General features: G+C 48.2%; 1 protein-coding gene across 5 annotated transcripts; it reads right to left on the bottom strand.

The window, feature by feature from the left end:
* Positions 1-5,914: 5,914 nt before the first annotated feature.
* ABCD4 (ATP binding cassette subfamily D member 4) lies at positions 5,915-19,374 on the bottom strand. Of its 5 annotated transcripts, XM_080916221.1 has the most exons (19): positions 19,291-19,374; positions 17,504-17,622; positions 17,253-17,380; positions 15,998-16,137; positions 15,018-15,134; positions 14,545-14,670; positions 13,952-14,002; positions 11,897-11,991; positions 11,508-11,629; positions 11,339-11,430; positions 11,108-11,197; positions 9,006-9,214; positions 8,793-8,884; positions 8,436-8,472; positions 8,061-8,110; positions 7,466-7,518; positions 7,114-7,190; positions 6,486-6,601; positions 5,915-6,337 (listed from the first exon to the last, which is right to left on the bottom strand). In XM_080916221.1, exons 1-19 carry the CDS (start codon positions 19,326-19,328, stop codon positions 6,269-6,271), a joined length of 1,821 nt encoding a protein of 606 aa, XP_080772347.1. In that variant the 5' UTR covers positions 19,329-19,374; the 3' UTR covers positions 5,915-6,268. The 5 variants fall into 5 exon arrangements, with proteins under 5 accessions (XP_080772347.1, XP_080772348.1, XP_080772350.1 ...); XM_080916222.1 differs by lacking the exon at positions 15,018-15,134; XM_080916223.1 differs by lacking the exon at positions 5,915-6,337 and having other exon boundaries at positions 6,537-6,670.
* Positions 19,375-27,018: the final 7,644 nt, after the last annotated feature.

Consider the following 27,018-nt stretch of genomic DNA (forward strand, 5'->3'; position numbering starts at 1 on the left):
ATGTCCCTGTCTGCAGATGATGTCCCTGTCTGCAGGTGTCCCTGTCTGCAGGTGTCCCTGTCTGCAGGTGTCCCTGTCTGCAGGTGTCCCTGTCTGCAGATGATGTCCCTGTCTGCAGGTGTCCCTGTCTGCAGGTGTCCCTGTCTGCAGGTGTCCCTGTCTGCAGGTGTCCCTGTCTGCAGATGATGTCCCTGTCTGCAGGTGTCCCTGTCTGCAGATGATGTCCCTGTCTGCAGGTGTCCCTGTCTGCAGATGATGTCCCTGTCTGCAGATGATGTCCCTGTCTGCAGATGATGTCCCTGTCTACAGATGTCCTTGTCTGCATATGTCCCTTCCACCTGGCTTTACACTTGTACCAGGGGTGCCCAGCCTTATGGAGTCCTCTGTGCCTGGATTCCCAGGCCAACCACAACAATCCCTTCATCCTGTGGAGTTAGGCACCCTACCCATCGTTTTAGGGACCACTTCACAAGAAAAGTCTGAGGCAGTGAGTTGTAATTTTAAATCTGTTTTGACAGTTGATTTTTGTCTTCGTTCTGTTCATAGAATTCTCCCACTTTCGAGTTGTTGTCTTCTTCTGGGTTGAGCTGTTAGACTATAGTCCTGGTGTGTAAATAATGTACATATGTGAGAACAAAGACACTGGATATCAAGGTGTTTGAAACACTGAGCTGTTGTGACTTTTAGGTATTCGAAGCATAATTTCTGTGCTGTTTTCTGTAAAGACACAAGCAAGAATAAAATTCATGCAAAACCTGCTGGAAGTGGACCCAGGAGGCCTCTCTAGGAGGGTTCAGTTGCTTGCGTGTGAGGACAGGTGACATACAAAGTAAACCCACAAAGAGTTTTACGCTCAAACTAGGTTCCCTCTTCCAAAGTTACTCTAGACTTTGACCAGGAATGGTAGCACATACCTTTAATCCCAGCACTTGTGAGGCAGAAGCAGGCAGAGTTCTAGGCCAGCTTGGCCTACATAGCAAGTTCTAGGACAGTCAGGACTACATAAAGAGACCCTGTTTCCAAAAGGAAGGAAGAAAAAAGAAAGAAGGGAGGGAGGGAGGAAGGAGAGAGAGAAAGAGAGAGAGAGAGAGAGAGAGAGAGAGAGAGAGAGAGAGAGAGAGAGAGAGAGAAGCAAAATAAATTACCGCAGACTTTAAGAACTGGCTTGTCTCTCAATGCTGAGCTCACACCACATTTACTGTGGGACCATTCTGTATTTCACGCCCAATCTACATCTCCTGAGTTGTTCCCTACAAACCCCTGCTAGTTCCCACACAGAAAGGGAACACCTTTTCCCTCTAGTACTTCTTTCTAATCAAGCCTGTTTCTCTGGAGACGCACACGGTCCACAGCCCCCCTTCATTTAGTACACACCCATGTGCTTCTGTCTTGCCTTCAACCCCCACAACAGCAAATAGTACAGGTGAAGGTGTCAGGGGATGCTCAGCCATTGAAAGTGCTTGCTGCTCAGCTCTCCAGTCCAGAGTTCAGATAGCAGGGCCCACAAAACACGCCAGGTGTCCTGCAAGGTACCTGTAACTCCCGCTCTGAGAGATTTGACTCTCCCGGCCTCTGTGCTCAAAGGGTATTGGCACACATACACACACCCTTTAAAGAAGGGGGGTGAAGAAGAAAGAGCCCCCAGCAGGTACATGAAATTGCCTGCAGACCGACAGCTGTGACCCACGACTTGATGATGTCTCTTGGACAGAATTAGGAGAGAGAACAGCAAGCAGACTAGACAGGCGCTATCTGGACTCAAGAAATCTCACAAGATTGTCTCAAATTGGCTCAAGCCGTGGAACTCCCTAGCAGAAGAGACTGCTGACAGCCCACCAAGATGAATGGCAGGAGGTGAAAAGGCTTCATACCCCGAGCAGACCCAGATGCGATTCCCCCCAGCCTGGAGCCTGAGAGTAGGCAACCTATGCAGAGCTGGACCCGGGATCAGAGGCCCTGAGAGAATGGGCTACAGTCTGAGGCTGTAGATGGTCTTCTTCGGTTTCAGTGTGCATTTATACATGAATGCAATAAAGAAATGATCCAAGGAAGGTGGTTTGAGTTCAGAAAAATATGATCAGAAAACATGTAAATAAATGCCAATAGGCACATACTAAATATTAACAGAGCAGCCCTTGGGACAGAGTAATCAAAACACAATTGCCTGGCACCTACTAGATCTGGGGAAACATAAAAGCAAAGCCGTAGGCTATATCCAGATTCAGGGCACCCTGATCACATTGGGTTCTATAGCTATGTTCTGACATCCACAAGAATAACCCTGTCTTATGCACAAAGGACCCTGGGGAAAATCCCACAAAACCATCATGGCAAGGTCTGAGCTCTGAGGGTACCCTTGGCAGCTGCTCCACTCCCAGGTGGATCTGGGTGACAGCCGATGGGACACTCGCAGTGTTTGGGAGATACTGGCCTTCCTCTTAGACGATCACCCTGGGCCTGGGAATAGGCAGAGGCCATGGTTACTGAAAGTCAACAGGAGGCAGAGGGCTCGCCATTGGTCTCCAGTGACAGAAAAGCTGTGTAGGACAAAACTACACCTCAGGTGCTGACCTGTAACTCCCCTGGGAGCGGTAAGGTGCTGGGGCCACAGCCCCACTGGCTTCCCACAGAAAACTGCATGCTTCAGGAAGTGCAAGAGAGAGAGAGAGAAAGAGAGAGAGTGATGGGGGGTGTAGGAGGGACTGATTGATGACGGCTGTCCGAGCTCTTAGAGCTGTTGCACAGACCCAGCAGGGATAGATGAGGGGAGGTTGGCTGGGGGTGGGAGAGTGGCACCTGCTGATGGGGGTAGGGATGAAGTGGGAGCTCCTGAGGCCAGGGCCTGTGGCTTGGAGAAAGCAGCAGTAATAGGAGAGACTTGGTCTGTGATGCTGCCGCCCCAGACACTCCTGGGGTGCTACACCTGGCTCACCAGTTATTACTACGAGGCATACACATGCCACATGTAAGAACGGGAAATCAGGGGAGAGGTGTTGGGGATGCTCCGTCTCAGTTCTCAGTTCTGCCTGTGCCTGCTGCCATACTCCTTGCCGTGAAGCTTGCTTTCTGATGGGACAGAAAATACCTGTAACCCAGCACTCACCAGGTGACATCTTTGGGTTAGAACAAGTGCCAGACCTGTCCCTTGCCCTGTCTCCAACCCCTAAGCCTCTGATTACCAAGTCACCTGGCATTCTCTGGTCAAAAGCCAGTGGCCTCTTTTGTGTGTAGGTCTCCTTGATGTCATCTTCACCACCCTGCCTCTCCACATACCGTTCCTTGTCCAGCCTGCTAGTCAGAAGCAACGGTGCTCACTGCATTAATGCCCCACGACTGTTCAGTCCCTTCACACTAATGGTTCCCACCCCTCCCTACTCCTCTCTGCTGTGCCTGGGACCACTCTCATTCATCTCCATGGCTTTGTTCCCAGTGTGGGCTGAGCCAGGCTGTGTATGGACCTCAGGGAGTCTCTGTCACAGGAAGAGGGTCAGGAATGAGGTGGTAGGTGGCCTTGTGTTAAGCTGCAAAAGATACCGGCTCTGTCTCGTTGTACAATCAGGTGGGCATTTCCTTCTGTAGTATTATGAATGAGAATGGTCCCCATTGGCTCCTAGATTTGGATGCTTGGTCTCTCTCTGATTGAACTATATTGGTTAGGAGGTGTGGCCTTCTTGGAGGAGGTGTGCCTTGTGTCTGTCTGTCTGCCTCCTGCTTGTGGATCAGATGTAAACTCTTGGCTATTGCTTATGCCTGCTCCTGCTTCTTGTCATGAAACTTGCCTTCTGAAACTGTAAGCAAGCCTCCAATTAAATGCTTTCTTTTCTAAGTTGCTTTGGTTATGGTGTCTCTTCACAGCAATAGAAAGATAAATCTCCTCTCTCCCTCCCCCACCCTCCACCCCGTGTGTTGCCCTTGGAGATCAGAAGAGGACACCAGATCCCCTGGAGTTACATTGATTATGAACCACCTGATATGTGCTGGGCACTGAACTAGGTCCTCTGGAAGAATAGCAAGTGCTCTTGACCACTGAGCCATCCCTCCAGGCTACTAAGCTCATTTTCACGAACCACTTCTGCTTCTGAGCAGGTTCCAATCCTGCATCTGACCCCAACACAATACACAAACCTGCTCTGCTTCACCCGCAGGATTGAGAATAAGTTTCCCTTCCCTCAGAGTCTGCCACAGTCACTGTTCTCAACCACCCCTCCCCGGGCTTCTAGAGGCACCAAGCTGGATGCTGGGATTGGAGACGTGTGCCGTCACTGCCCAGCATCCTCCATCCTCTCCTTTCCCAGCTCAGGTCCCTAGGATTGAACTTAAATGGTCAAGCTTGGGCAGCAGGCATCTCCCTGGCCAGAGGTGGGCAGGACCCTCAGAGTGCACTGCCCTTGTGCATGGAGGGCATGCTAAGATTGAAGCTGTATCTGGTGAGAGGCAAGTGACAAGGTAGAGATAAAGGAGAACAGAGGCAAAGAGAGAAAGAAAGGGAACAGACCCATCCACCTCCTCCATGCTGGGACGGCCTCGGCCCACGCACCAGGGCAGTGCACTCTGACCTAATCATCTCTAAGGGTCCCGCCCACCTCTGGTCAGAGAGATGGATCAATGGGTAAAGGTGCAGGCTGCCCAAGCTCAACCTTAGGGACTCGAGTTGGAAAAGGACAGAGTGGGCTCCTAGAAGTTGTCAGCTGACTACAACAGCATGTTCATATGTGAGTGCACGAGTGCATGTATACACACACACACACACATGGTAACAAAAGCCATTAATCCCAGCACACAGGGGGCAGAGGCAGGCACATCTCTAAGTTCAAGTCTAGACTTGGTCTAAATAATATTGGATTATTCTGGTCTAAATAGTGAATTCCAGATTAGCCAAGGGTACACAGTAAGACTGTCTCAAAAAAAAAAAAAAAAAAAAAAAAAAGGGCTAGGTGGTGGTGGCACACACCTTTAATTTCAGAGACACAGGCAGGCAGATCTCTGAGTTCAAGGCTAGCCAGGTCTACAAATCAAGTTCCAGGCTAAACAGAGAAACCCTGTCTTGAAAAACAAAATAAAAAGTATGAGAAATAAGTAATAAAACCAAAAATGTCCCATCCCCTAGCAGTGTGACAACACACACACACAGATACACACACACACACACACACAGATACACAGACACACAGATACAGACACACACACACACAGAGATACACAGACACACATAGATAGACAGACACACACACACACTACAGAGATATAGCAAAAGGAAAAAAAAAAAAATCTTTGGCCTCAATAACTTTATCTTACGCTTTTGGGAGTCTGCCTACTTTATTTATAGGGTCTTATTGTGTATCCCAGACGAGTCTCAAACTCACATCCCTCTGTCTTTGCCACCAGCCCGTTGGCTTAATTTTTTTTTTCTTGTTCCATAATACAGACTTGGGGGGGAGGACAAAAAGAAGACATAATCTACCAACCTCATTTTAGCTAGTAAGGGAGAAGGGATTATATTCTTGAGTTACATATAAAGACATCAGCAGTAGTGCACTTGCCAAGGGTTCATAAGGTTCAATCCCCAGTAATGAAACAGACAAACAGAAAAGATTAAAGACAGAGGATTAGGGGTCAGTGATCTAGGCGCTAGCCACACCTGCCCTCTCCAGACACCTGGGGGACAGGAGGGACACAGATTGAGTGGAAAGGCACCACAGAGGACCAGTGTGGAGGCTTAATCAAAAAGACCACTCTAGGGGCTAGAGAGATGGCTGAGGGTTACGAGCACTGCCTGCTCTTGAGCTCAATTCCTAGCAACCACATGGTGGCTCACAACCATCTGTCCTGGGATCTGGCCGGTAGATATACAGACAGACAGAAGACTCGTTTACATAAAATAAATAAATATTTTAAAAAAGAAATCACTCCATAGTAGAAGAAAAAAATCACGTTTTTAATATTTATTCTTTTTTAAAAAAACGTATAAAATTTAAATGGTAAAGCTTTTTAAAAGTCTATCACTGTGAAACGTAGCCAGCTTTCTTGAGTTCAACAGTTGTCTCACCTGGCCCTCCGCTTCTTACAGTTCATTCCGTTTGTCAGCAGCAAACATCATCTGAAGTAATTTGTAAGAGTGCACTGGAGCAGCGCTGGGGAGACCCAGACCACAGGGACACCCATGGGCAGGGCTGGAGGCTCTAAGGTGACTCTGGCTCCTTCCTGGCTCCTCGGGCTTCCTTGTCTGCGGGCCCTGCAGGACTGCTTCACTGAGCCTGCAAGCTTGGCTTCACACCACTTTGATTCTAGTCAGTTCCCAGCTTCCTCCTCCGTAGAGTTTCAGAACCCAGGAGTGAAACTGCAAGAGTCCAAAACCCCACTGAGGCCAGAGCAGTCACCCCAATCCCCCTGCCACCCGATGACTCCAGTTAGGGGGCCTCTGGTCCTGGCCAGGCCCAGCCTTTGGGTTCTTCCTCCTCTTCAGGCCACCCCTGTGGTATGGGTACCTTCTCAAGGCTGGGCCGATGTCCCACGCTGACAAATGTCATCCCCAGTTGCTGGCCAAGTCGGTAGAGCTCACTCTCCGCTTCCTCTGTCAGGGCACTGGTGGCTTCGTCAAGCACTGAAGGCAGCATGTGGTGGCAAAGGATCACAGGCTACCCTTGCCCTCTGTCACTCCTCCACACTCACCCTGGGGTGTGGGGGAGTGACAAAAAAAGAGTCACACCAGGATAGAGACCACACCTGTGAGCATGGCTCAGATCTCCCCGCTGCGGGCGAATAAATAACATTGTGCCCCAAGACTGTACAACCCAGGACTCAATTCACCCAAGGCTCTGTCCTCAGGGGAGTCCATTCCTGCCACACACCCTCCTGCCAGGCACAGCTTCGGGGCTGCCCACTCATCTATGGCAGAACCAGGGAGCTATAATCACAAGCCCTCTAATTGAGGCTGTTTAATAATGTGCATTTTGTGCATTTACGTTCTCAGGACGATGCCAAGGTGCCAAGCTCTGCTCATCACAGGTAGGGGACACAGGGATATCCAGCCACGTACAGGTGTACACGTATCCAGGTGGTGAACACATGCTACAAATACCCGAGAGTACACAGCGTCTGGCATGTGCACCTCACCTGCATACTTGGGCTGCAGGTAGAAGAGGCGGGTGAAGGACAGCCTTTGCATCTCCCCTGGGGACAGGACATCGTACCTAGAAAAAGCAGTGAGAACTGAGCCCTGAAAAGAGGTGACAGCTTGGCTTTTGCCAAGAACACATCTTGAAAGAAGCAAGTTCGCTACAGAGGTGGACCCCAGGATAGAGGCCCCCTCCCTCTTAGCCGCAGGATAGGTGAGGCCCAAACTCTCCCCAAGATACAGATTCTGAGCTGGTGGAGCAGCCCAACCTGGCTGCTGGGGTCAGAAGCCATTCCATCCTTTTCTAGGGATGCTGGGATGCTCTAATGGACCATGGGGGCTCATCCTTACCAGTTCCAATCCACCTGCTGGTCCAGACCTCCTGTCCTTGCCACCAAGCTGGACTGTAACAGACAGGGGTCAACAGAGTTCACACAAGTGTCCATCATGTTTTCTGTGACAGACCCGATAGTGGTGTACCAAGGTGAGTGTTGTCACCTACGCCACTAAGGCAGGCTGGAGTATGGTGACCAGGAGCAGCAGGCAGATCATCAGCTTTATCATTAAGATTTTCCCACAGGGGTGAGATGGATCAGTGGGTGGAGTGCCTGCCACGCCACCCCGGCAATCTGAGCCTGATCTCAACCTGGTCCTCTGGTCTCCACATGCACAGCGTGGCACGCACACACATACACACACACACACACACACACACACACACACACACACTCATACAACATGAAAATCATCTCTCTCCAGAGCAAGAACACAGATCCTCAGTGCCTGTAAGGATCCCCATATGATGTGCAGCTCCCACTGTTAACCTGCACCTCCACTGTTTGCCCCAGTCTAGGGCCCAGAGGTGGCAGCAGCTCTGCTGGCCGGCAACTACCTGTGGCCAACACTCTAGGTGGGCCCGAGTCCTCAGGGCCCCTGCCCCACTCACCAGGCCTGCCAACTCCAAGAACCTCATGATCCTCTCCTCATCAGCAGAACCTGCAAAACAGAAGCTTCTTCAGCACACCAGGGTCTCTCTCAGGCTGGTCAGAGGTGTGGCGTGCACGCAAGTCGGCAGGGGCAGGCGTGAACAAAGCCGACGGCATAAGACCTATGAGAGGAACATCTGCTTCCCTCCAACATGGGTGTCTCTCTTTAGGAAAGACGGGACGGGAAAAAGACTCCAAATAGCGAGCAGTTGAAGCATAAAAGCCAACCGGAAACCAGCAGCCTGGCTACACACTGGACCAGTGGGCACAGGAGGCCAGTCAGGCAGAGCTTGGACAAGTGGGCTGAGAAGATGAGCGGAGGAGGGACAGCTCACCTGAGTCGGGGTAGATCTCCTTCAGGGGATATATCACCTGAAAGCAAGAACATTTCGGGCTAGGGTGGGTGATGAGAGACAGCGGGACTCAGCCCCATCATTAGCATCCCTAGCAGCCTCGTACAGAAGCGAGGCTCCTCTCCACTGAGGGGGAGCTGGGGCATCAGCCTGAGGGCTCAGAGATTCAGTGTAACCAATGGGACAACTAGTGCCTAACAAACACGAGGAGCAGCTGCCTGGACACCCGAGGAAGCGGCTCTGGCTTCAGTCCCTAAATACCGCATAGTATGTTCTCAGAGTCTGGGAAGTCCCAGGCATGGGGGCATGAGGTTGGAGTGGACCCTTGACCGTGCTGACCTGCTCCCGAAGTGTCCCATCAGTGAAGAACGGCTTCTGAGGCAGGAACAGCACCCCGTGGGGCCCAAAATCAGCCAGCATCTGCACTGAACCTGCAGAGCCCACAGAAGCCTCCATTGGGAGACCTCGAAGGTAACTGCCATCTCTCCATCACTCACTTCCCACCACACTGCTCCCCTGTGGCCAACGCTGTGCCAGGGAGGGCTGGCTCACCTTTCATGCTCTCCCATAGGCCTCCCAGCACCCGCAGCAGGGAGGTCTTGCCAGTGCCTGTGTTGCCTGTGATGAGCAGACTCTGCCCCTCACAGATCTTCAGGCTCAAATCCTTGATCAGGGGCTTGTCAGAGGAGGGGGCCAGGATGGAAACCCGATCAAGCAGAAAAGCTGTGTCTGATGGCTCTGTTGTTGGCCGCCCTGGGGCCCTAAGGCAGGGAAGAGAGGTGGAAAGACAGGCCATATGGGAAGAGGTCCAAGGGGAGAACCTGGCCTAGAGGTATGTCACCTTTGTCCCGGGAGCCTCGGGGGCTTAACTATACCCTTCAAACTCATACACTGATGTTTCAGTCCACATGACTCGGAGTAAAGCATGTGCAGACGGAGTAATGTTAAAACCAGGTTGTTAGAGCGGACCCCAGGGATAGAGCAAGCACAGAGACCAGGGGAGGGGAATAGGAAAGTGCCCATCCGTGAGCCAAGGAAAGATGCCGTGGGAGAGACCAACCCCACCAACTCTAACGTGAATTCCTAGTGTGCGGAACTGTGAGAGCTCTTCTGCCATTTAAGCTGGTCTGTGGCAGTCATGGCCGCCTAAGCATTAACACGGGGATGGAGCTAGAGCACTAACCTGTGACCCCTTGGGTGAAATCCCTACACAACTGATCTCAGTCGCTCTTCCAGGGACGGTAAATGCCACCTGGCTTGGCAGATAAACGAAGCCAGCTCGGGTGGCTAAGTGACTTGCCTGGTGCTATACAGCTTTATTCTAGTAAGTGCGGGCTTTTTGTTTTTTTATTTCATGTGCATTGCTGTTTTGTCTGCATGAATGTCTGTATGAGGGTGTCGGATCCCCTGGAACTGGAATTACACAGTTATGAGCTGCCACGTGGGTGCCAGGAATTGAATCTGGTCCTCTGGAAGAGTAGCCAGGGCTCTTAACTGCTGAGCCACCTCTCCGGCCCTTAGTGGGGTTTTTGTTTGTCTTGTTTTCTTTTTGTTGTTGTTGAGACAGGTTTCATTGTGTAGTTCTAGCTGTCCTGAAACTTGCTATGTGGACCAGGGTGGCCTCAAACTTAGAGCTTCACCTGCCTCTGCCTCCTGAGCCCTGGGATTAGACGCACTGGTCATGCCTAGCCATATTTTCAGTTTTGAAAGCTTCTTAGGTGGTCACCATCCAGTCTCTTTCCAAGAACGTATCTAGTCTTTACTTCTGAGGAGGAAGATTTCATTACTGCCCTTTATAGAGACAAAGAAAATGATACTCAGAGCAGTTAGTCATTTGCCTGCAGGACGCCTGGTCACAGCGGCGGCACATGTCTTTAATCACACCACTGGAGAGGCACAGGCGGGTGGCTCTCACTGAGTTCCAGAGCGGTCAGAGCTACAGAAAAACCATGTCTCAAAAAACAAAGAAAGAAAAAAAAAAACAAACAAAAATCCCAAAGGGAGAGGGGGTAAAGACAGGAAAGTCAGACACATTTCGGGATCCTCAAGATACGGGAATAAAGACACCCACGGCGCTGGGTCTGGGAGGCATGGCGAACACGGGGCTAGGAAAGGGACAGCGACTGGACTCAGCAGGAAGGGGAGATGAGGAGTGTGACATCCAGACTTTGTTCCTTTTTTAAATGTCATTTTTGTCCTCTGTGATGCATGCAAGTGTGTGCACATGTGTGTGTGCACATATGACACCGCAGGTCACGTCAGTGCGTTCCTTGAGAAAGGGTCTCCCGTTGAACCTGGAGCTCAGTGTTTGCCAAGGCTGACTAGATCCTTTGGGATCTGCCAGTTCCCAATCACCCTGCACCCTGCCACCTCCCTAGCCCCTCTCTTCTTTTCCTTTCCTCTTCCTTTCTTCCTTTCTGTTTTAATTTATCTCAAGGCAGGGTCTCACCATGTGTGTGCATTTGTGAGGAATGATGTAAAGCTACACGGGGGGTGCCAGAATGAAGGTGTCAGCTAACAGCGCACACTTAGAAGACAACTGATACAACACGGAGATTGTTCCCACCCAGTCCTTATAACCCTGCTACATAGCTGGAGGGCTCTGAGTTAAAGCCGGTTGGTCACTGTATCCTTACCTATAGCTTGGTACTCACTTGTCCAAATCCCACTCACTGTCGCCTAGGGTTTCACAGTCGTGTGACTTTTGGGACATGTCCAGCAGGGCCTCCTGAAGCTCCCCGATCCTGAGCATGAAGTAAGAACCTAAGGCAGGCTCCGGATGCCAGGTGAAGGGGAAACCCCTTCCTGTACCACGCTCAGCCACATGCAGTACGATTCTGCCCTTTTCCCACTTGGCGTTTCCTAGTGGCACACACTCTGCTCACCTGTGCGTGTAACCAGCAACATCCGAGAGTGTGGTGGACAGGTCAATGAGCTGAGTAAAGCAGCTGATGAGGTAGATGCACACAAAGGCATTCTGGTCAGGATGGAGAGCAGTCAGTGCAGGCCCAGGCACTGGGCCCAGTGTAAGGGATGGTCCGGAGAGCCTCTCACCTTGCTGACCAAGGTGCTAAGCTCTGTGGGGCTCAAGTCTCCATAGATCCCACTGAAAATGGGGATTGCAATGACCACGTAACTCAGAATGCTGCCCAGATAGTCAAAGGTGTTGATACCAACTGTAGGAGACAGAGTTCATGAGACCTGGGAGGCATTCACGTGTCTGCAGGGACACAACTCTCAGGATGAGGAGCAGGAAGTGGAGTAAGGTCATACTTCCTCCAGATCTTTATTCCCCCAGGATACCCACAGCAAAGCTCCCCATGGTTAGTCCTTTTAGTAAATGGATCCCTGACCATAGCTGGCAGACAGCAGGGAGGTGAGAGAGAGAGTTAACTGGACCATCCCCATCCCATGGCTCCAGCTCCCAGGGCCCCTCTGCCTACTGTACAGCCAGAGCTCCCTGGACATCAGCTCTCGCTGGGTCTGGAGGAGTCTCTGCAGCCTGCGGTCTGTCCTCATGTGCTCTACGAGCCCGGCTCTGATGGGAAAGGATGGGAGAATGGGGTGTCTAAGGGACTCAGGGAGGCTGGGATTCCTTCGTTCCCACCACAGCCTCCTTTAGAGACTAAGCCCATGCAAATAATCTCAGCCTTAGACACTTTCTCTCATTAACACTCATCCACAGCTTGAGCCTCATGATCCAGTCCATACCATGAACTCAAGTTGTCCAGGCGTGGTTCACACCCAAAGCTCTGGCTGGTTCCTACTAAAATAACAGTTACTTGGGCTTCTAATGCCTTTTTTTTTTTAACTTAAACTAAAAAACTTTGAACTAGTAAAACCTATATAGTAAGTTAGAACATGATTTAAGAGTTCCATTGAAGGGGCTGGAGAGATGGCTCAGTGGTTTAGAGCACTTGATGCTTGTTGTTTTTATTTTTAAATCAAAACAAAACAGTAACAGCAAACCCAGTGTCCCCCTGTGTGTCCTTGGGCTGTCCTGGAACTCACTTTGTAAACAGACTGGTCTCAAAACCAGTCTGGGGCCGGAGACTGCCTGAGAGGTTAAGAGTACTCATGGCTCTTCCAATCCCAGCACCCACTCAGACAGCTCACAACTGCCTGTAACTCCAGCTTCAGGGGATCCAGTGCCCTCTTCTGGCCCCTGATGAACACCAGCAGACACAGACACACACAGAGGAATAAAGTGAATACATATGAAAAATAAATAAAAATTTTAAAAACTAAAGGCAACTGCTTTTAAAAAGGTGTGGGGAGAAGTTTCTGGGTTTTGTTTTTTGACTGTTTGAAGATAGAGTATCATGCAATTAGGCCAGCCCTTAGCTTGTTATGCAGCCAAGAATGACCCTGGATTCCTGATCCTCCTTGCTTTTTCCTCCTAAACAGTAGGAGGACAGGTGTGTGCTACCGCACCTGACTTATGTGATGCAGGAATGAACCTAGGGCTGGCCTGCCTGAACTCACTATGTAGATCAGGCTGGCCTTGAACTCACAGACCTCTGCCTGTGTCTGTCTCCTTACCCGACTACTAAAGGTATGAGCCACCAAGTCACTGCCTCATCTCCAACTCTTAGTATTATTCCTGGTGTCTCAGTGTGGGAGTGACTGCTAACTGCAGTCGAGACCGACAGAGGGCAAAGGGTCTAAGTTTCCTAAATTCACCCCATAAACGGGTAATCTAAGGGATAAATTTAACTTCTTAAATACAGCCTATGTGTACTGGCTGGCTTTGCATCAACTTGACACAAGCTGAAGTTATCACAGAGGAAGGAGCTTCAGTTGAGGAGATGCCTCCATGAGATCCAGCTGTAAGGCATTTTCTCAACTAGTGATCAAGGGGAAGGGCCCAGCCCATTGTGAGTGGTGCCATCCCTGGGCTGGTAGACCTGGGTTCTATAAGAAAGCAGGCTGAGCAAGCCAGGAGAAGCAAGCCAGTAAGTGACATCCCTCCATGGCCTCTGCATCAGCTCCTGCTTTCTGACCTGCTTGAGTTCCAGTTCTGACTTCCTTTGGTGATGAACAGCAATGTGGAAGTGTGAGCTGAACAAACCCTTTCCTCCCCAACTTGTTTCTTGGTCATGAAGTTTGTGCAGGAATAGAAACCCTGACTAAGACGCTGTGCTTCCAGCCCAAACATCCACATCACATCATGGTCCAGGAGGGAAGAAAGTTCACAAAACTGCCTGCAAGACGCCAGGTCCTTGGCTCCATCAAGTGTGAGGAGCAGATGTACCCTTCTATGAGAAGCCTATCTCCCCACCCACCATGCTACAGAGACAAAAAGAAGCTAGTTCAGACAGGAAGAGAGACTAAGGCCTTGATCAAGGTGAAGCTACCCACTCATTTTATTCCTCGACCATTTTAGGCACCATGTCTAACCACTAAGACGAAGGAAGCCACCAGCTTTAGAAGCAGTCTCTGTACCTAAGGACAGAGAGAAGGGTGGGGAGAAAGGAAACCGTCTCCATTAGACTCACCTATAGAAAGCAGCAGGCTCGGCGTTCACTCGAATCTGCACGTGCTTAAACCTGGGCAGACAGAAGGGAAATGTGTGCTAACGATGGGGAGCCCTGGATGCAGAGGAACCCACTCCTTCAGAACACAGAGCCCAGCTCCATGCCAACACTGTAGTCACCTTTCCCTCGGCTGCAGTCACAAGAATGAACCCCCAGGGAATGGGTGGGGCAGCAGCTGTACAAGCTGTGCTGACCCTTCTGGGATGAGGCAGGTGTCCTCTTGTCTACTGGACCTCCTCTCCCTAGCCTAGCTTAACCAAGGCAGGAAGCACAGGACAGGTACAGATGTGGATCAGATGCTGGCCCAGCAGACAGGGCAGTTAGATCATGAGCCTCCCCCAGAAGATGCTGCTGATGGCCAGCCCACACTTGTCTGCTTCACATGCACAATCTCCTTAATTCTCACGGCTCTCTCAATAGACAAGCATATTATTTGTTCGAGAGACGAGGAGACAGCAACCTCAAGAGGCCTGTTTCCTCCCCTGTGAGACTACACGCAGCTACCAGTAGTAGGACTTTTACCCCATCCCTCAACCTTAACCAAGAAAACACACCTAAAATCCCCCTCTAGCTTCTCCTGCTGCACCAGCTTCGTCACGATGGGCCCCATCAAAGTTTTGTTCACCATGGTACCCAGGATGAAATATCCAAAGATGCTCACAGGCCCAAGCCAGCCTGTGCTGAAAGACAGAGAGAGGGAAAGGGGGGGGGGGATGAGAGACAAAGTGGGGTGCCACAGACAGAACTTTGGGACCCTTACTCCTGCCTCATCCCTCAGGTGGACCCTGTTCAATTTGCACAAATGACAGTGACATCTGACACCCAGCTAAAGTCAGGATCCCGGACAGTGAGATATCACAAGACCAAAGAGGAGGTAGGGTCATGAGCACAGCACGTGAGCTAGAAGACTCCCTGGGGTGCAGGTGGCAAAGATGAGCCTCCCTTGGACCCTGACCTGCCCTCGATGTGGGAGACTCTGGGTAAACACCAGGCTGGGGTGGAGGGCCCCTAGAGGGAGAGGCCGCACCTTTGGAAGCACTGGTAAGTATAGTAGGCAAGAGTGAAGGGGGAGATGATCAGTTTGCTGGTCATGCTGCTGAGCTGCCGGCAGAACCGTTCCACGTCCTGGCTGATACGCTGGTCCCTACAGCCAACAACACAGAGGAGCTGAGAACTTCCACTTCTAACCTTGACTTAGACGGACCCTGACAAATAGGCCTTAGGCTCTAACGGGAGTCTGGAAAATCTGTCTTAGTTTACCCTATGGGGGAGGCGGGAGAACTACCAGAAGACCCAAGGGCCCAAGTCAGCTCTGCAGAGCCAAAGGAAAAACTGAGGATAGAGCTGTCTTTCTGGATGGTCAGGGACATGGTCTCTTTAATCTCAACTCTCCCCATCTCCCTATGGACCTGTGACTCCTCCTGGTCAGGGTCTGGTGGTGAAAGCATCACCAGGGCTGAGTCATAAAGAAAAGGACATCTTCTAAGGACCCTCACTGGGAAGCTCTGCTTGAGCTGAAAAGTTACCTCAGGAAGGCAACCAAGTACCTGCTGTGTTGTGACAGGTGGGAAGGAGAGATCCCACAAGTCCCGCCTCACCACCAGGGCCACCCTGACTCCTATTGGACAGGCTGCTTGCAATCCCTCACCTCTAAAATGACAGCTTACACCTGGCCTGACCGAACAAGCTAGAGGCGGGAATCTGAATCCCAGATAGCCATGGTAATTTCCGTTCTCTTCTGCTCCACCTTCCTGCTGCACAGCCAAGAACTTGTTTGCTGGCAAGGATGCTTTCTTCATTTGCCTCATTTCAACTCAAGATAGGAAATGGACTAAAGAGAACCACTCCCAGCTCTTTCCTTTTAGCTCCCCAGTCTCAGCCCCGTGGTCCTTTCACAGCTCTGGGCAGCAACAGTGGCCTCCTGCAGAAGGGTGTGGTCAGGAGTGCGCAGGGCTAAGCTACTTGGACGGGAGCTCAGGAGGCAGCAGGGATGAAGAAGGTGCCTACGGATTATCGATGTCGTCCCGCAGCACGTTGAGGGTGTAGTACACACGGGACCGGAAGTACAGGTGGTGCAGGTGCTCGGTGAGGTCCTTCCTCCAGCTCACGTACAGCAGGTTGCAGGTGAACTGGTCAAAGCTCTTCAGCTGTACATGGGGGTGGCAGGGGAGAGGGAGGGGAGGAAGAGATGGCTTCCGGCAAATCTGGGGTCAAAGCTCAGAGCCAGCAGGAGCTTCCGCCAATGGGGCAGAATCCACTGTGACCACTCCAGTGCGGTTCCCTTTCAGGGCTTCAAATCACGGGACTTCCCGTTCCCCATTCTTTCACGTGCCTATTCCTTCAACGCTCTCAAAGAGCTTACAAAAGGCAAACTCAAGTCCTTCCCTGCACTGTGCGTCTCCCACTGAGGGCAGAGGAGCTACTGGAAACAGAGAACCCTACGGTCTTCTCTCTATGAATTTCTTGCTCTGTCCCCAAGCATAGAAGAGGTTTTACTGATCGAAGGCCCACCCAAGTGGCCACCTTAGGACAAGAATGGGCATCCCCAAGAAACTGCCAGTCCAGCCTGACAGAGGGCATCAGGTTGGTCTTGATAGGGCCTTGCCTCATCACCTGCCATTTTCAGAAGAGCCTTATGCTAAGCACTAGGAGAATGACAAGGTGATTAGTATCTGTCCGGTGAGCGGCCGGTGGCGAAGGTATAAGGATCGCAGAAGCAACTGTCTACTCAAGGAGTAAGTACACACAGAGAAAGGCTTGAATTTGACAGAGGAGACACAGAGAAAGTTAAGGAGGACGCAAGAGAGGTGCCGATAAAGGTATCTTGAAAAACAAGGAGGCTACTGCCAAAAGTAGTGAAAGGCAGCTATTGGACAAGAGGAAGCAGGCAAAAAGACTGGAGGTGTGACTCCACTCATAGCTGAGTCACAGCCTCAGCTGTCAGAGAAGTAACAGCTCTGTGGCTGCAGATCCTGGTGTGAAAGTGTTCTGAGCTCCCTGAAGCTCATTTAAAGTCCTGGGAGGGGGAGGGACCTTGCCTATTTCTACTGGTTGTTAAACCAGAAAGTTCATCCCAAGGAAGCCAATAGCAAGATCAAGGCCCTGCCTCTGTTCTGACCTTCAGGGAAACTGGGTAGCTCTAATTCCCAGAAAGGGGCAGAAACAAACTGAGAGCTTGGCTCCTGCTTTCCGAACACTCAGTCCTGCCAGGCATCCCACTAGACTGGAGAAGGGGGACCACAGGGGAAGGGAGAGTCCTTACGGTGGAGTTCAGAACAATAAGCACCACAGCCAGGAAGGTCAGTGTCTTAAATCCATCCAGGTCTTTGTTGCCCAAGACCCCGTAGTACTGACTGGGGATCAAGCCAACTTGGTAGATCACCAGTTGCTCTGTGGGAAAAGAGAGGAGGTAGAAGTCAAAGGGGGAAAGGAAGACACTGCCTCCTGCCAGAGACAAGGGAAGGAATCCCAAACCTGGGGTTCTTCCCCATTGTCCAAAGCCCATTCACTCACCCAGGAGGGTCACGCACAAGAGCGTCATGAACATTAAGACATTCTGTGATGACCAAGAGGGAAAGAAAACCTTCTGGATCCTCATGAACCTCTGGACAAGTTGTAGATCTAATCTGGGCCTGCAGAAGTCAGGACATGGAGAGAAGGCTCAGAGGAGAGCCCAGCCTTACAGGAGGTAACAAGCTTAGCCTTATTATTATGCAGAGGGCCCAGGCTTTGCACGAACACGCGCACGCACGCACGCACGCGCACACACACACACACACACACATACACACAACTTATGAATGCTGAAGATGGTAGAATGGAGGATATCCATGGGGAAAAAAGTGATATTACTAACCTACCAGAAACAAATTTTTAAAAATTAGTGAAGATATGTTAATAATGATGGAGTAGGAAGACATTACTCAAGTAAGACCTCAAACCTACAAACTACACAGGGTAAAACTGGTAGGCTTAATTTAGAAGTAAGTATTTTATTCAGATTATGGTGAAATGAGAGAAGGTATTTGCAGAATGAGATTTATAAGGAACTACAGTCTGGAGCATGCAAAGAATTTCTGCATGCTAGGATATTTTTCTTTCCTGATCTTTCGACATGCAGTTTCTCTGTGAAGCCTTGGCTCTCCTGGAACTTGCTCTGTAGACCAGGATGACCTCAGATTCATAAAGATCTGGCTGGCTCTACCTCCCATGTGTTGGAATTAAAGGCATGTGCCAACACCACCCAGCACATGAGGATATTTCAAAGGAGAGGGGAAAATGATTAATAGGCAGTCTAAGAAAGGGACAATTCTCAAGCCTAATAAATGTACTAAACTGGCACGGTGTGGTTGACAAGATGTCTCAGCCAGTGAAAGGTCAAAGTGTTTGTCTCTAAAACCTGAATTCCACCTCCAGATCCCACTGTGGAAAGAACCAACTCCAAAATCTGTTCTTTGATCTCCATTCCTGTGTCATGGCACACATATCACATGTGCATATGCACACACACACACACACACACACACACACACACACTAATAAAATAAAAATAAAGTTAGCACAACAGAATTCCATCTTACATAAATCAAATCGATACATATTACAAAAAACAAACTAAACAATACCAAATATTGGGAATGGATATAAGGAACACCAGAACCTTTATAGATTGCTGTCAGAAACTATAAATTGGTTGTGACCACTCCAAAACATTATAGAATTAACTATGCCTTAGCATTCTATCTTGAGGTGGATAACCTAGAGAAAAATCATCAATATCTACCAGAATATTCGTTACAGTATATTTTGTGGTGCTTTAAATATTGGACGTAATCTAGGTGTCCATTACTAGGGAAATAGAGCCTAAGTATCCAGGGTGACACCAGGTAACATTCAGGAATGAAAACTCATATAGCATGGACGACCTAAAAAAAAAACAAACCAATGCTCAGTTTAAAAGCTTTTTTTCCCCTCTTTTAAAAATCACAACATGCTTTATTAATTCAAAATCAACATACATTTTAAGGGAACATGACAATTTAAGAAAGAGGGTCTGAAAAAAAATTAATGCAGAGGAGGGTGTGCCAAGAGAGTATTGGAATTGAGAATGAAAACTAAGGGAGAAAGATACCAAAAGAGGGGTGTCCGCAGTACCTAGAATGAGGCAGCGTCAACCCCATTCTGTGCAGCCAGGGATCCAAAGAGCCAAAACTAAGAGAGTTGCGAGAACGAGCCGCCCCTTCCCCACTGCCTAGGCAGGGCGTCCCTGCCTACCCGCCATCCTCACTAGCCCTGCTCACCTGGCACCAGCTCGAGCCGTAGGTCCCGGGACCGCCATGACCAAGTATGTAAGCGACAAGACAAGCAAGCAAGCCCGGTGTCCTTCCCGGGCAGAGTCCGCAGAGCTCAGGGCCCCGCCCTGGGAGGAAAGGGGAGGGACTCCAGCGACCACAGAGATGCGGTAGATAGAGAGGACGACACCCGGAAGTGCAGGCTTTCCTGAAAGAACGAAAGAGTAACCAGTTTATAGAGCTGGCCGGGCGGCTAGAGCGTCCCCTGTGGGGCTGGGAGGTTTCTTTTGACAACTGGTATTTTGGAATGTAACTTTCTCCCAGAGAAGACAGCGTGGTCTATTTTTTTAAATTAATTAATTAAAAAAATACATATTTATTTAGTATGTGTTCACGCGGACTGCGAGCCAGGGAACAAACGTCAGAAGACAACTTGGAGGGGTTAGTTTTCTTCTTCCATCCTGAGTGTTACTGAGGAGCCCACCCAGGTTGTCACGATTAACGGGGGAAAGCCTTCACCGGGTGAGCTAGCTTCCTGGTCCCATTACGATTTACATAATTTTCCTTAAAATATTTTTATGTATATGACTATTTGCCTGCATGTATATCTGAGTACCACGTGATTTTCTTTAAAATATTTTATGTATATGACTATTTGCCTGCATGTATGTCTGAGTACCACGTGCGTACCTGGTGCCTGCAGAAGCCAGAAGAGGGCATCAGAGTTCCTGGAACTCAAGGTATAAACCCCGGGCTTCTGAAAGAGCAGCCAGTAACCTCTTATAACCGCTGAACCATCTCTCCTGGAAGTCCCATCACTTTCCAGAGATCTTTTAAGTCAGGTAGATATGACTCACAGGCAAAGGACTTGCCTGGCATACATAAGACCCTGGGTTCAGTCCCCAGCACTACAAAAATAAGCACATAAATCAGTTTCCCAGCCAAATATGGCAGCTCAAACTTGTAATTCTGGAACTGAGGAGGTAGAAGTAGGAGTTCAAGATATGCCTCAGATACATAGAAAGTTGTTGAGTTCAGGTCTAGCCTGAACTACAGGAGACCTACCTCAAGGGGGAAAAAAAAGGTAGGGGATCCTGACTTTATATTTGTAGTTTTCAACACTACTGATGAAATAGGTTTCTGATTTGATTTGACTTGATTTTTAGTTTGCAGCTGGTTTTGTTGTTTTGTTTTTTTCTTTCGAAAACAGTGTTCCACTGTGTAGCCCTAGCTGGCCTGTAACTCGCTCTCTACACCAGGCTGGCCCAGAACTCAGAGATGCACCTGCCTCTGCCTCCAAGTGCTGCCACCAAAGGTGTGGGCCACCACAACGCAGCCACCAAAGGTGTGGGCCACCACAACGCAGCCGGCTGACATCTAATGTTAAATGAGGAATGGACGAAATGCTCCTCAACTGACTAAAGCTCCCAAAGAGAGATTCAAGGAAACAATAGCATTCCACAGAGCCCCACATTTGCATCTAGACAATACCTTCCTATCCCTCAATCCTTATGGTCAACTCTGTAACAAACACTAAACAAGTCAACAAAGTCACAATTAGCAGTTGTCTTCAGAGGCTTTTAGATTTGCTCAGTGGTAAGCTCCACTGTCTTTACAAAGCTCTGTGTCCTTGACAAAGATACCAAACAAGCGAAGCAAATGGCTTCCCCAACTTCAATACTAACAACTGTTGGGCCTGGTCTTTAGGAGGCCCAGCAATGTCACAGGAGACAGCCGTGGAACTGTCCTTGACTCAACCAAGAAAAACATGTCAAATGTCCCTTAGGACCAAAATTCTAGCCCCACTCTGCCTCTCAGCACTGCAAAACAATGTTTCGGAATGACAGAGAAGGGCAGCCAGCTCGGGACACAGAAACAGGAAACTGCCGAGGAGATGGTAACGAAATTTCCTCGGGAAGAAAAACTTAACGCTTCGGGGCAGGGTTTCCTAAGATTTAATTTCCAAAAGAACAAATAAGCAATAAAAAAAAAAAAAAATCAGCCAGACACATTGATACCAACATTGAAAATTAATAAAACATAATGGAGAGATGGCACAATAGTTAGGAACACTGACTTCTAGAGGCCTGGGTCTAGTTCCTAATACCCAAAGGAAGCTCACAACTGTCTCTGCAACTCCAGTTTCAGGGGGATTGAGAACGACGTCCTTTGGCCTAGATACTCACTGTACAAACATGGTCTACAGACGCACATGCAGGTCAAACACCTAGACACACATGATAATAAATCTAATAAAAGAGGTAATACATCTGTTTGGACCTCCACGTATACCCACACTGACTAGTGTATACATACTCTACACCTAGCACACACAGGAACTGCCCAGTAGACACAGTCACACATGTGCAATTGAAAATTGCAGCCTTCTTGGTAGAAATCACCCAGGACTTCCTGGCATTGGTGTTGGTTGCAAGGCACTGGAGCACAAACGGTGACAATGGTGACAAGTCATTCAACTGTCTGTCAACTGATAATTTGCTGAGCAGATGCTCTGCTGTGTCAGGCCTGATTCTAGGGGTTGGAGGTATCGTGGTTTAGACGTTGTTTCTCTCTGGATGGTGGTACACACAGCATTTAGGAAGCAGAGTCAGAGTGCAAGGCTAGCCTGAGTTACTTGAGACCTGTCTCAAAACCAAACCAAACCAAAATAAGCATTAAAAAAAAAAATCTCAGGTATTGGAGAGATGGCTCAATGGTTATGAGCACTTGCTGTGCTTGCAGAGGACCCAGGTTTGGTTCCCAGCACCAATGTGACCCGCAGTTGCATGTAACTGGGGAACCTGTTGCCCTCTTCTGGCCTCTTAGGCACCTGCACATGTGTGGTACAGGTATCTACCTACCCTTGGGCACACATCTTAAGTAATAAATATTAAAACATCTTCTACTTTCATAGCTGCATTTATCCTTAAGCCCATACAAATAATGAAAGACAAAGATTAGTTTATGCTAAGAAAACCATAGCAAAGTGTCACAGGTTGGGTCCGCTGGGTTCACACCCTGAGATACTTCTTAGTCTCTATGATAGGCTTTTGTTTGGTGGTTTTTCTGTTTTTGTTTTGTAGTCCTGGCTATTCTGAACTCAGATTTGTAGACTAGGCTAGCCTCAAACTCACTCACAGGATTCACCTGCCTCTGCCTCTGCAGTGCTGGGATTAAAGACAGGAGACACTAGGCCCAGCTTTCGTTGGGCATTTTATAGGCATCATTTACTTTAATCTGGAGACCCTGTCATTTTGTTATCCCCATTTCACATGGAGGAACTGGCTCCATGACCTCAGTCATTGGCTCCTAAGTGCAGGAATGGGGATATAACCGAGACTTCTGGTTTAAAACCTATACCCACACTTCCACTTTCACCTGAACTCTCTCTTACTCTACATTTTAATTCCCAGCTAATTTTTACATTCTTTCCCTCATTGGTAGGAAAGCATAGCTACTGGTTTTTCAAGACTCAACTTGGGGGCTGGAGAGATGGCTCAACAGTTAAGAACACTGACTGTTCTTCCAGAGGTCCTGAGTTCAAATCCCAGCAACCACATGGTGACTCACAACCATCTGTAATGAGATCTGATGCCCTCTTCTGCTGTGTCTGAAGACAGTGACAGTGTCCTCAATATATAGAAAATTCTAAAAAAACAAATGAACCAAAAAAAAAAAAAAAATACCAAATAATCTCAACCTCAAAACCAGCACAGAGCTGGGTATGGTGACGCACACCTTTAGTCCCGCAGAAGCAGAAGCAGATCAATTTCTGGAAGTTCAGGGACAGCCTGGTCTACAGAGTGAGTTCCAGGATAGGCAGCTCTACATAGTGAGACCTCAGCTTGAAGCATTAATGACAGGTATGAATACAACTTAGGCTCCTTTGCCTTTCTAGGCAAATTATAAAGAAAACAGCTCTTTTAAACATTAACAAAACTGGACGGCCCCTCCCCCCCACATGCACACACACACAATCATTTTCCAGTAATACTGACACATCTACTGACAAGAGTGTACTCACATACATAAAAATCAATAGATTTTTTTTTTTTTAAAAAAAGACTCAACTGAAAGTCCGGCATGGTGTTACATGCCTTTTGGGAGGCAGAAGCAAGAGGATCTCTGTGATGCTGAGGCCTATCTAGTCTACATGGTAAGTTCCAGAACAGTTGGGGTTACATAACAGAGAGATTCTGTTTCAAAACAAATGAACAAAACCAATACACCATAGAAGGGACTTGAGTATACACAGATGGTAAATACGCAGTCGGTATTCTGGGGAAAAGAGGATCCTGGAACCATTCCTGGCAGATACCAAGGGACAATGTGCTGAGAATATTGGAAGCCATACACAGTTAAGTATGGGTGACAATGTAACCAACCAATATTCAGTGCAATAGCCAGACACGTTGGCTCATGCCTGTAACTGCACTGTCTGGGAGGCTGAGCAGGTAAACATTCTAGTGGGTATGGTACACATCCTTATAATCCCTAGCACTTAAGAAGTAAGGGGCAGGAAGACTGTGAGTTCAAGGCAAGCTTTAGTCACACCCTGAATTTAAAGCCATCCTGGGCACTGTATAAGACCCTGTCTTAAAAAACAAACCTAGAGGAGTGGGTGCTGGGGTTGTAGCACTGGGTAGAGAACATGCCTAGCATGCTTGAGGCCCTACGGTCTATTGCCAGCATTGTCAGGGGAAAAATTCAAATTCTTGAGCAAGGCATGTGCTGGTAGGGCATTGTGTTAGGGCATGTGTGTTAGGGCATGTGTATTAGGGCATGTGTGTTAGGGCATGTGTGTTAAGGCATGTGTGTTAGGGCATGTGTGTTAAGGCATGTGTGTTAGGGCATGTGTGTTAGGACGTGTGTGTTAGGACGTGTGTGTTTGGGTATGTATGGTAGGGCATGTATGGTAGGGCATGTGTGTTAGGGCATGTGTGTTAGAGCATGTGTGGTAGGGCATGCGTGTTAGGGCATGTGTGTTAGGACATGTGTGTTATGACATGTGTGGTAGAGCATGTGTGTTAGAGCATGTGTGGTAGGGCATGTGTGGTAGAGTGTGTGTCAAGTGCCCAGCACTATAAAGAAAAAGGAAAAATCAACAAGCAAAGGAAAGTGCAGACTGAAGTTTATTTCCTCAGATATTTTTCAGTATGACGGAGGCAGGATCTTTGCATTATTGCAAGTAGGTTTCTTGCTTTGGAAAGAATTCTGTAGTCCCAGACCTTGAGCGGCAAGACAGGAAAATTACTGCAAATTAGAGGCCAGCCTGGGCTTACCAGTGAGTTCCAGGCCATGGAACCACATCGTTAGAGCCTATCTCAAAAACCAAACAGATATGGCAGGGGGTTTGGCTCATCCAGTAAAGCTGACAAGCATGGAATGCAAGTTTGGTTTACAACATCCATAGGACAGGAGAGGACCAAATCCTGCAGTCTGCATAACCTCCACATTTACACAGTATCACATTCATATCCAGACATCCGCACAGATGCAGGCATGCATATGTACATGCATACATGTAATACAAATTAAAAACGAAGCAATACCGTGCAAGAACGCCACTGTCCTAACACTGTGAGCTCAGCGGATCAGGAGACTTAGAATTCCTTCATATTCCATCACTGACCAGGTGGTTAGGGCTCCCAATAAAATGCTGTGCGAAGTATTTGGGACATGCTATCCTAAAACATTCTGTGTTGCTTATGTTCCGTTTAATGTACTGGGTGTCCTGCATTTTTTCTTAGCTCAGTCTGGAAGCCTTTCAGCTGGGTGATCTTGCCCAGGCTCCAAAGTCCCTTTGAACTTCTTATCTACAAAGCAGAGAAGTTGGGACATTCCTCATTGTGGTGAGAGTTAAGGAAGATCTTCATAGGAAGGTGCTTAATACAGCAAAAGGCACATGGTGAGTGCCCAATAGTAAGCTATTAGGATTCATAACTTTCATTTTTAATTTCAGAATCTCCTAGATGATTTCAATATACTTTATCGAGTTAGATTTACACCAGCTTCCCAGAAATGCCTCAGTTAACAGTGAGTTAACATGAGTCTGGCCTGCCGGGCAAATGGGAGCTTGAGTCAGTCCTGAGCCCCAGAGAAAAGATTAATGACCCTAATGTATCAATCAGATGGAATTTCCTCTAGGGGGCAAAGCAGTAAAACAAAAAATAAATAAATAAATAAATAAAACAAAAACACCGGTGTGCTTCTTGAAGAAGCCACTAGGGGGAGTGTGTGCGTTTTAGACCAAACCTAGGATACACTGCAAATGGCAAGCTTTCCCTGTTTTGAGAACAAAACAAGGCATAAACCTGGGAAGTGCCTGTTCCAGAAGTTAACCTGGAGCCCCGACATGCCAAGAAAATCAGTCTATATAAGACCATTACCGGGCTGGAGAGATGGCTACTAAGAGCACTGACTGCTTGCTCTTCCAGAGGGCTGGGGGTGGTGGTGGAGGAGGAGGAGTATGTTGAAAGATAGATAGATAGATAGATAGATAGCAAATTCCAGAGTTCCAGAATTTATAAAGATTCTATTATCCAAAAAAAAAAAAAAAAAAAAAAAAAAAAGCATCATTGTTAGACCAAATACACAAAACAATGAAAGCACAAAACAATTAAAGGCTGGGGGTACTTACTGGAAAGACACTTGCTTTCAGCGTGTGAAGCCCTGGGCTTGATCTCCCACTCTGAAGAAGAGAATAATTTGAATTAATGATCTCAACTTGGGAGAGGAAGAGGCAGAGGGATCAGGAGGTCAAAGCTAAATTGGGCTCTTTCTATGAGGAGCCACAGAGGGCTGAGATGTCTGTGGCACAGTCCTTGTCCAGAATGTGGGAATCTGCTCCTGACACAATGAAAGGGTTTCAAAGGCTTCTGTCATGTCGTGGCTCAATGGGTTTTAAGGAGCCCTCTCTGCTTGTTCTCCTTTTTGATAGTTGAGATTCTAGGGTGGCTTTAGACATGCCTTAGGCGTTACAATCTGATAAGAAAATGCATAGGGGCCCTGAGGATCACATGTGGGGTTTAGGACTTGTCTTTAAATGGGGTTTCTGGTGAGGGTTCTAAAAACTTGCAAGTTTACAGCTAGGCGGGTGGAAAGGCAATTCTGGGACTTCTTGGTGCTCAGCTAGTGAGAGGCATCAATCAGACTCTGGGATGAGAGGCTCCTTCCCTTCCCTCATTTCAACAAGTTTCATCTTTCCTCCTGCCTTAATAGTGCTCCAGGGCTGAAGGAAAATCAGGAGTACAAGGCCAGCCTGGAAACAAAGGGCGGCGGAAGACAGGGACAGGATGTAAAGTAGATAGATAGATGATAGATAGATAGATGATAATGATAGATAGATAATAGATAGATGATAGAAAGTAGATAGATGGATAGATAGAAAGTAGATAGATGGATAGATAGAAAGTAGATAGATAGATGATAGATAGAAAGTAGATAGATAGATAGATAGATAGATAGATGATAGATAGAAAGTAGATAGATGATAGATAGAAAGTAGATAGATAGATAGTTAGAAAGTAGATAGATAGATGGATAGATAAATAGACAGATGGATAGATAAATAGAAAGAAAGATAGATAGATAAATGGATAGATGGATGAATAGACAGAAAATAAAGAGATAGATAGTAGATAGATAGTAGATAGATACATAGAGAGATGATTGATAAATAGAAATAGATAGATAGAAAAAAGAAAGAAAGAAAGAAAGAAAGAAAAAGAAAGTTTG

The sequence above is a fragment of the Micromys minutus genome (genome assembly GCF_963924665.1).
Source record: "Micromys minutus genome assembly, chromosome: 1".
Classification (NCBI taxonomy): Eukaryota; Metazoa; Chordata; class Mammalia; order Rodentia; family Muridae; genus Micromys; species Micromys minutus.

Excerpts from the sequence above, each read along its gene's own strand:
- ABCD4 (XM_080916221.1), bottom strand. The coding sequence starts at position 19,328 with ATGGCGGTCCCGGGACCTACGGCTCGAGCTGGTGCCAG. Across the intron at positions 11,630-11,896 it reads CAGGGAGCTCTGGCTGTACA|TTGGTATCAACACCTTTGAC; the intron begins GTAGGCAGAGGG and ends TGTCTCCTACAG. Across the intron at positions 8,111-8,435 it reads GGAGATCTACCCCGACTCAG|GTTCTGCTGATGAGGAGAGG; the intron begins GTGAGCTGTCCC and ends TCTGTTTTGCAG.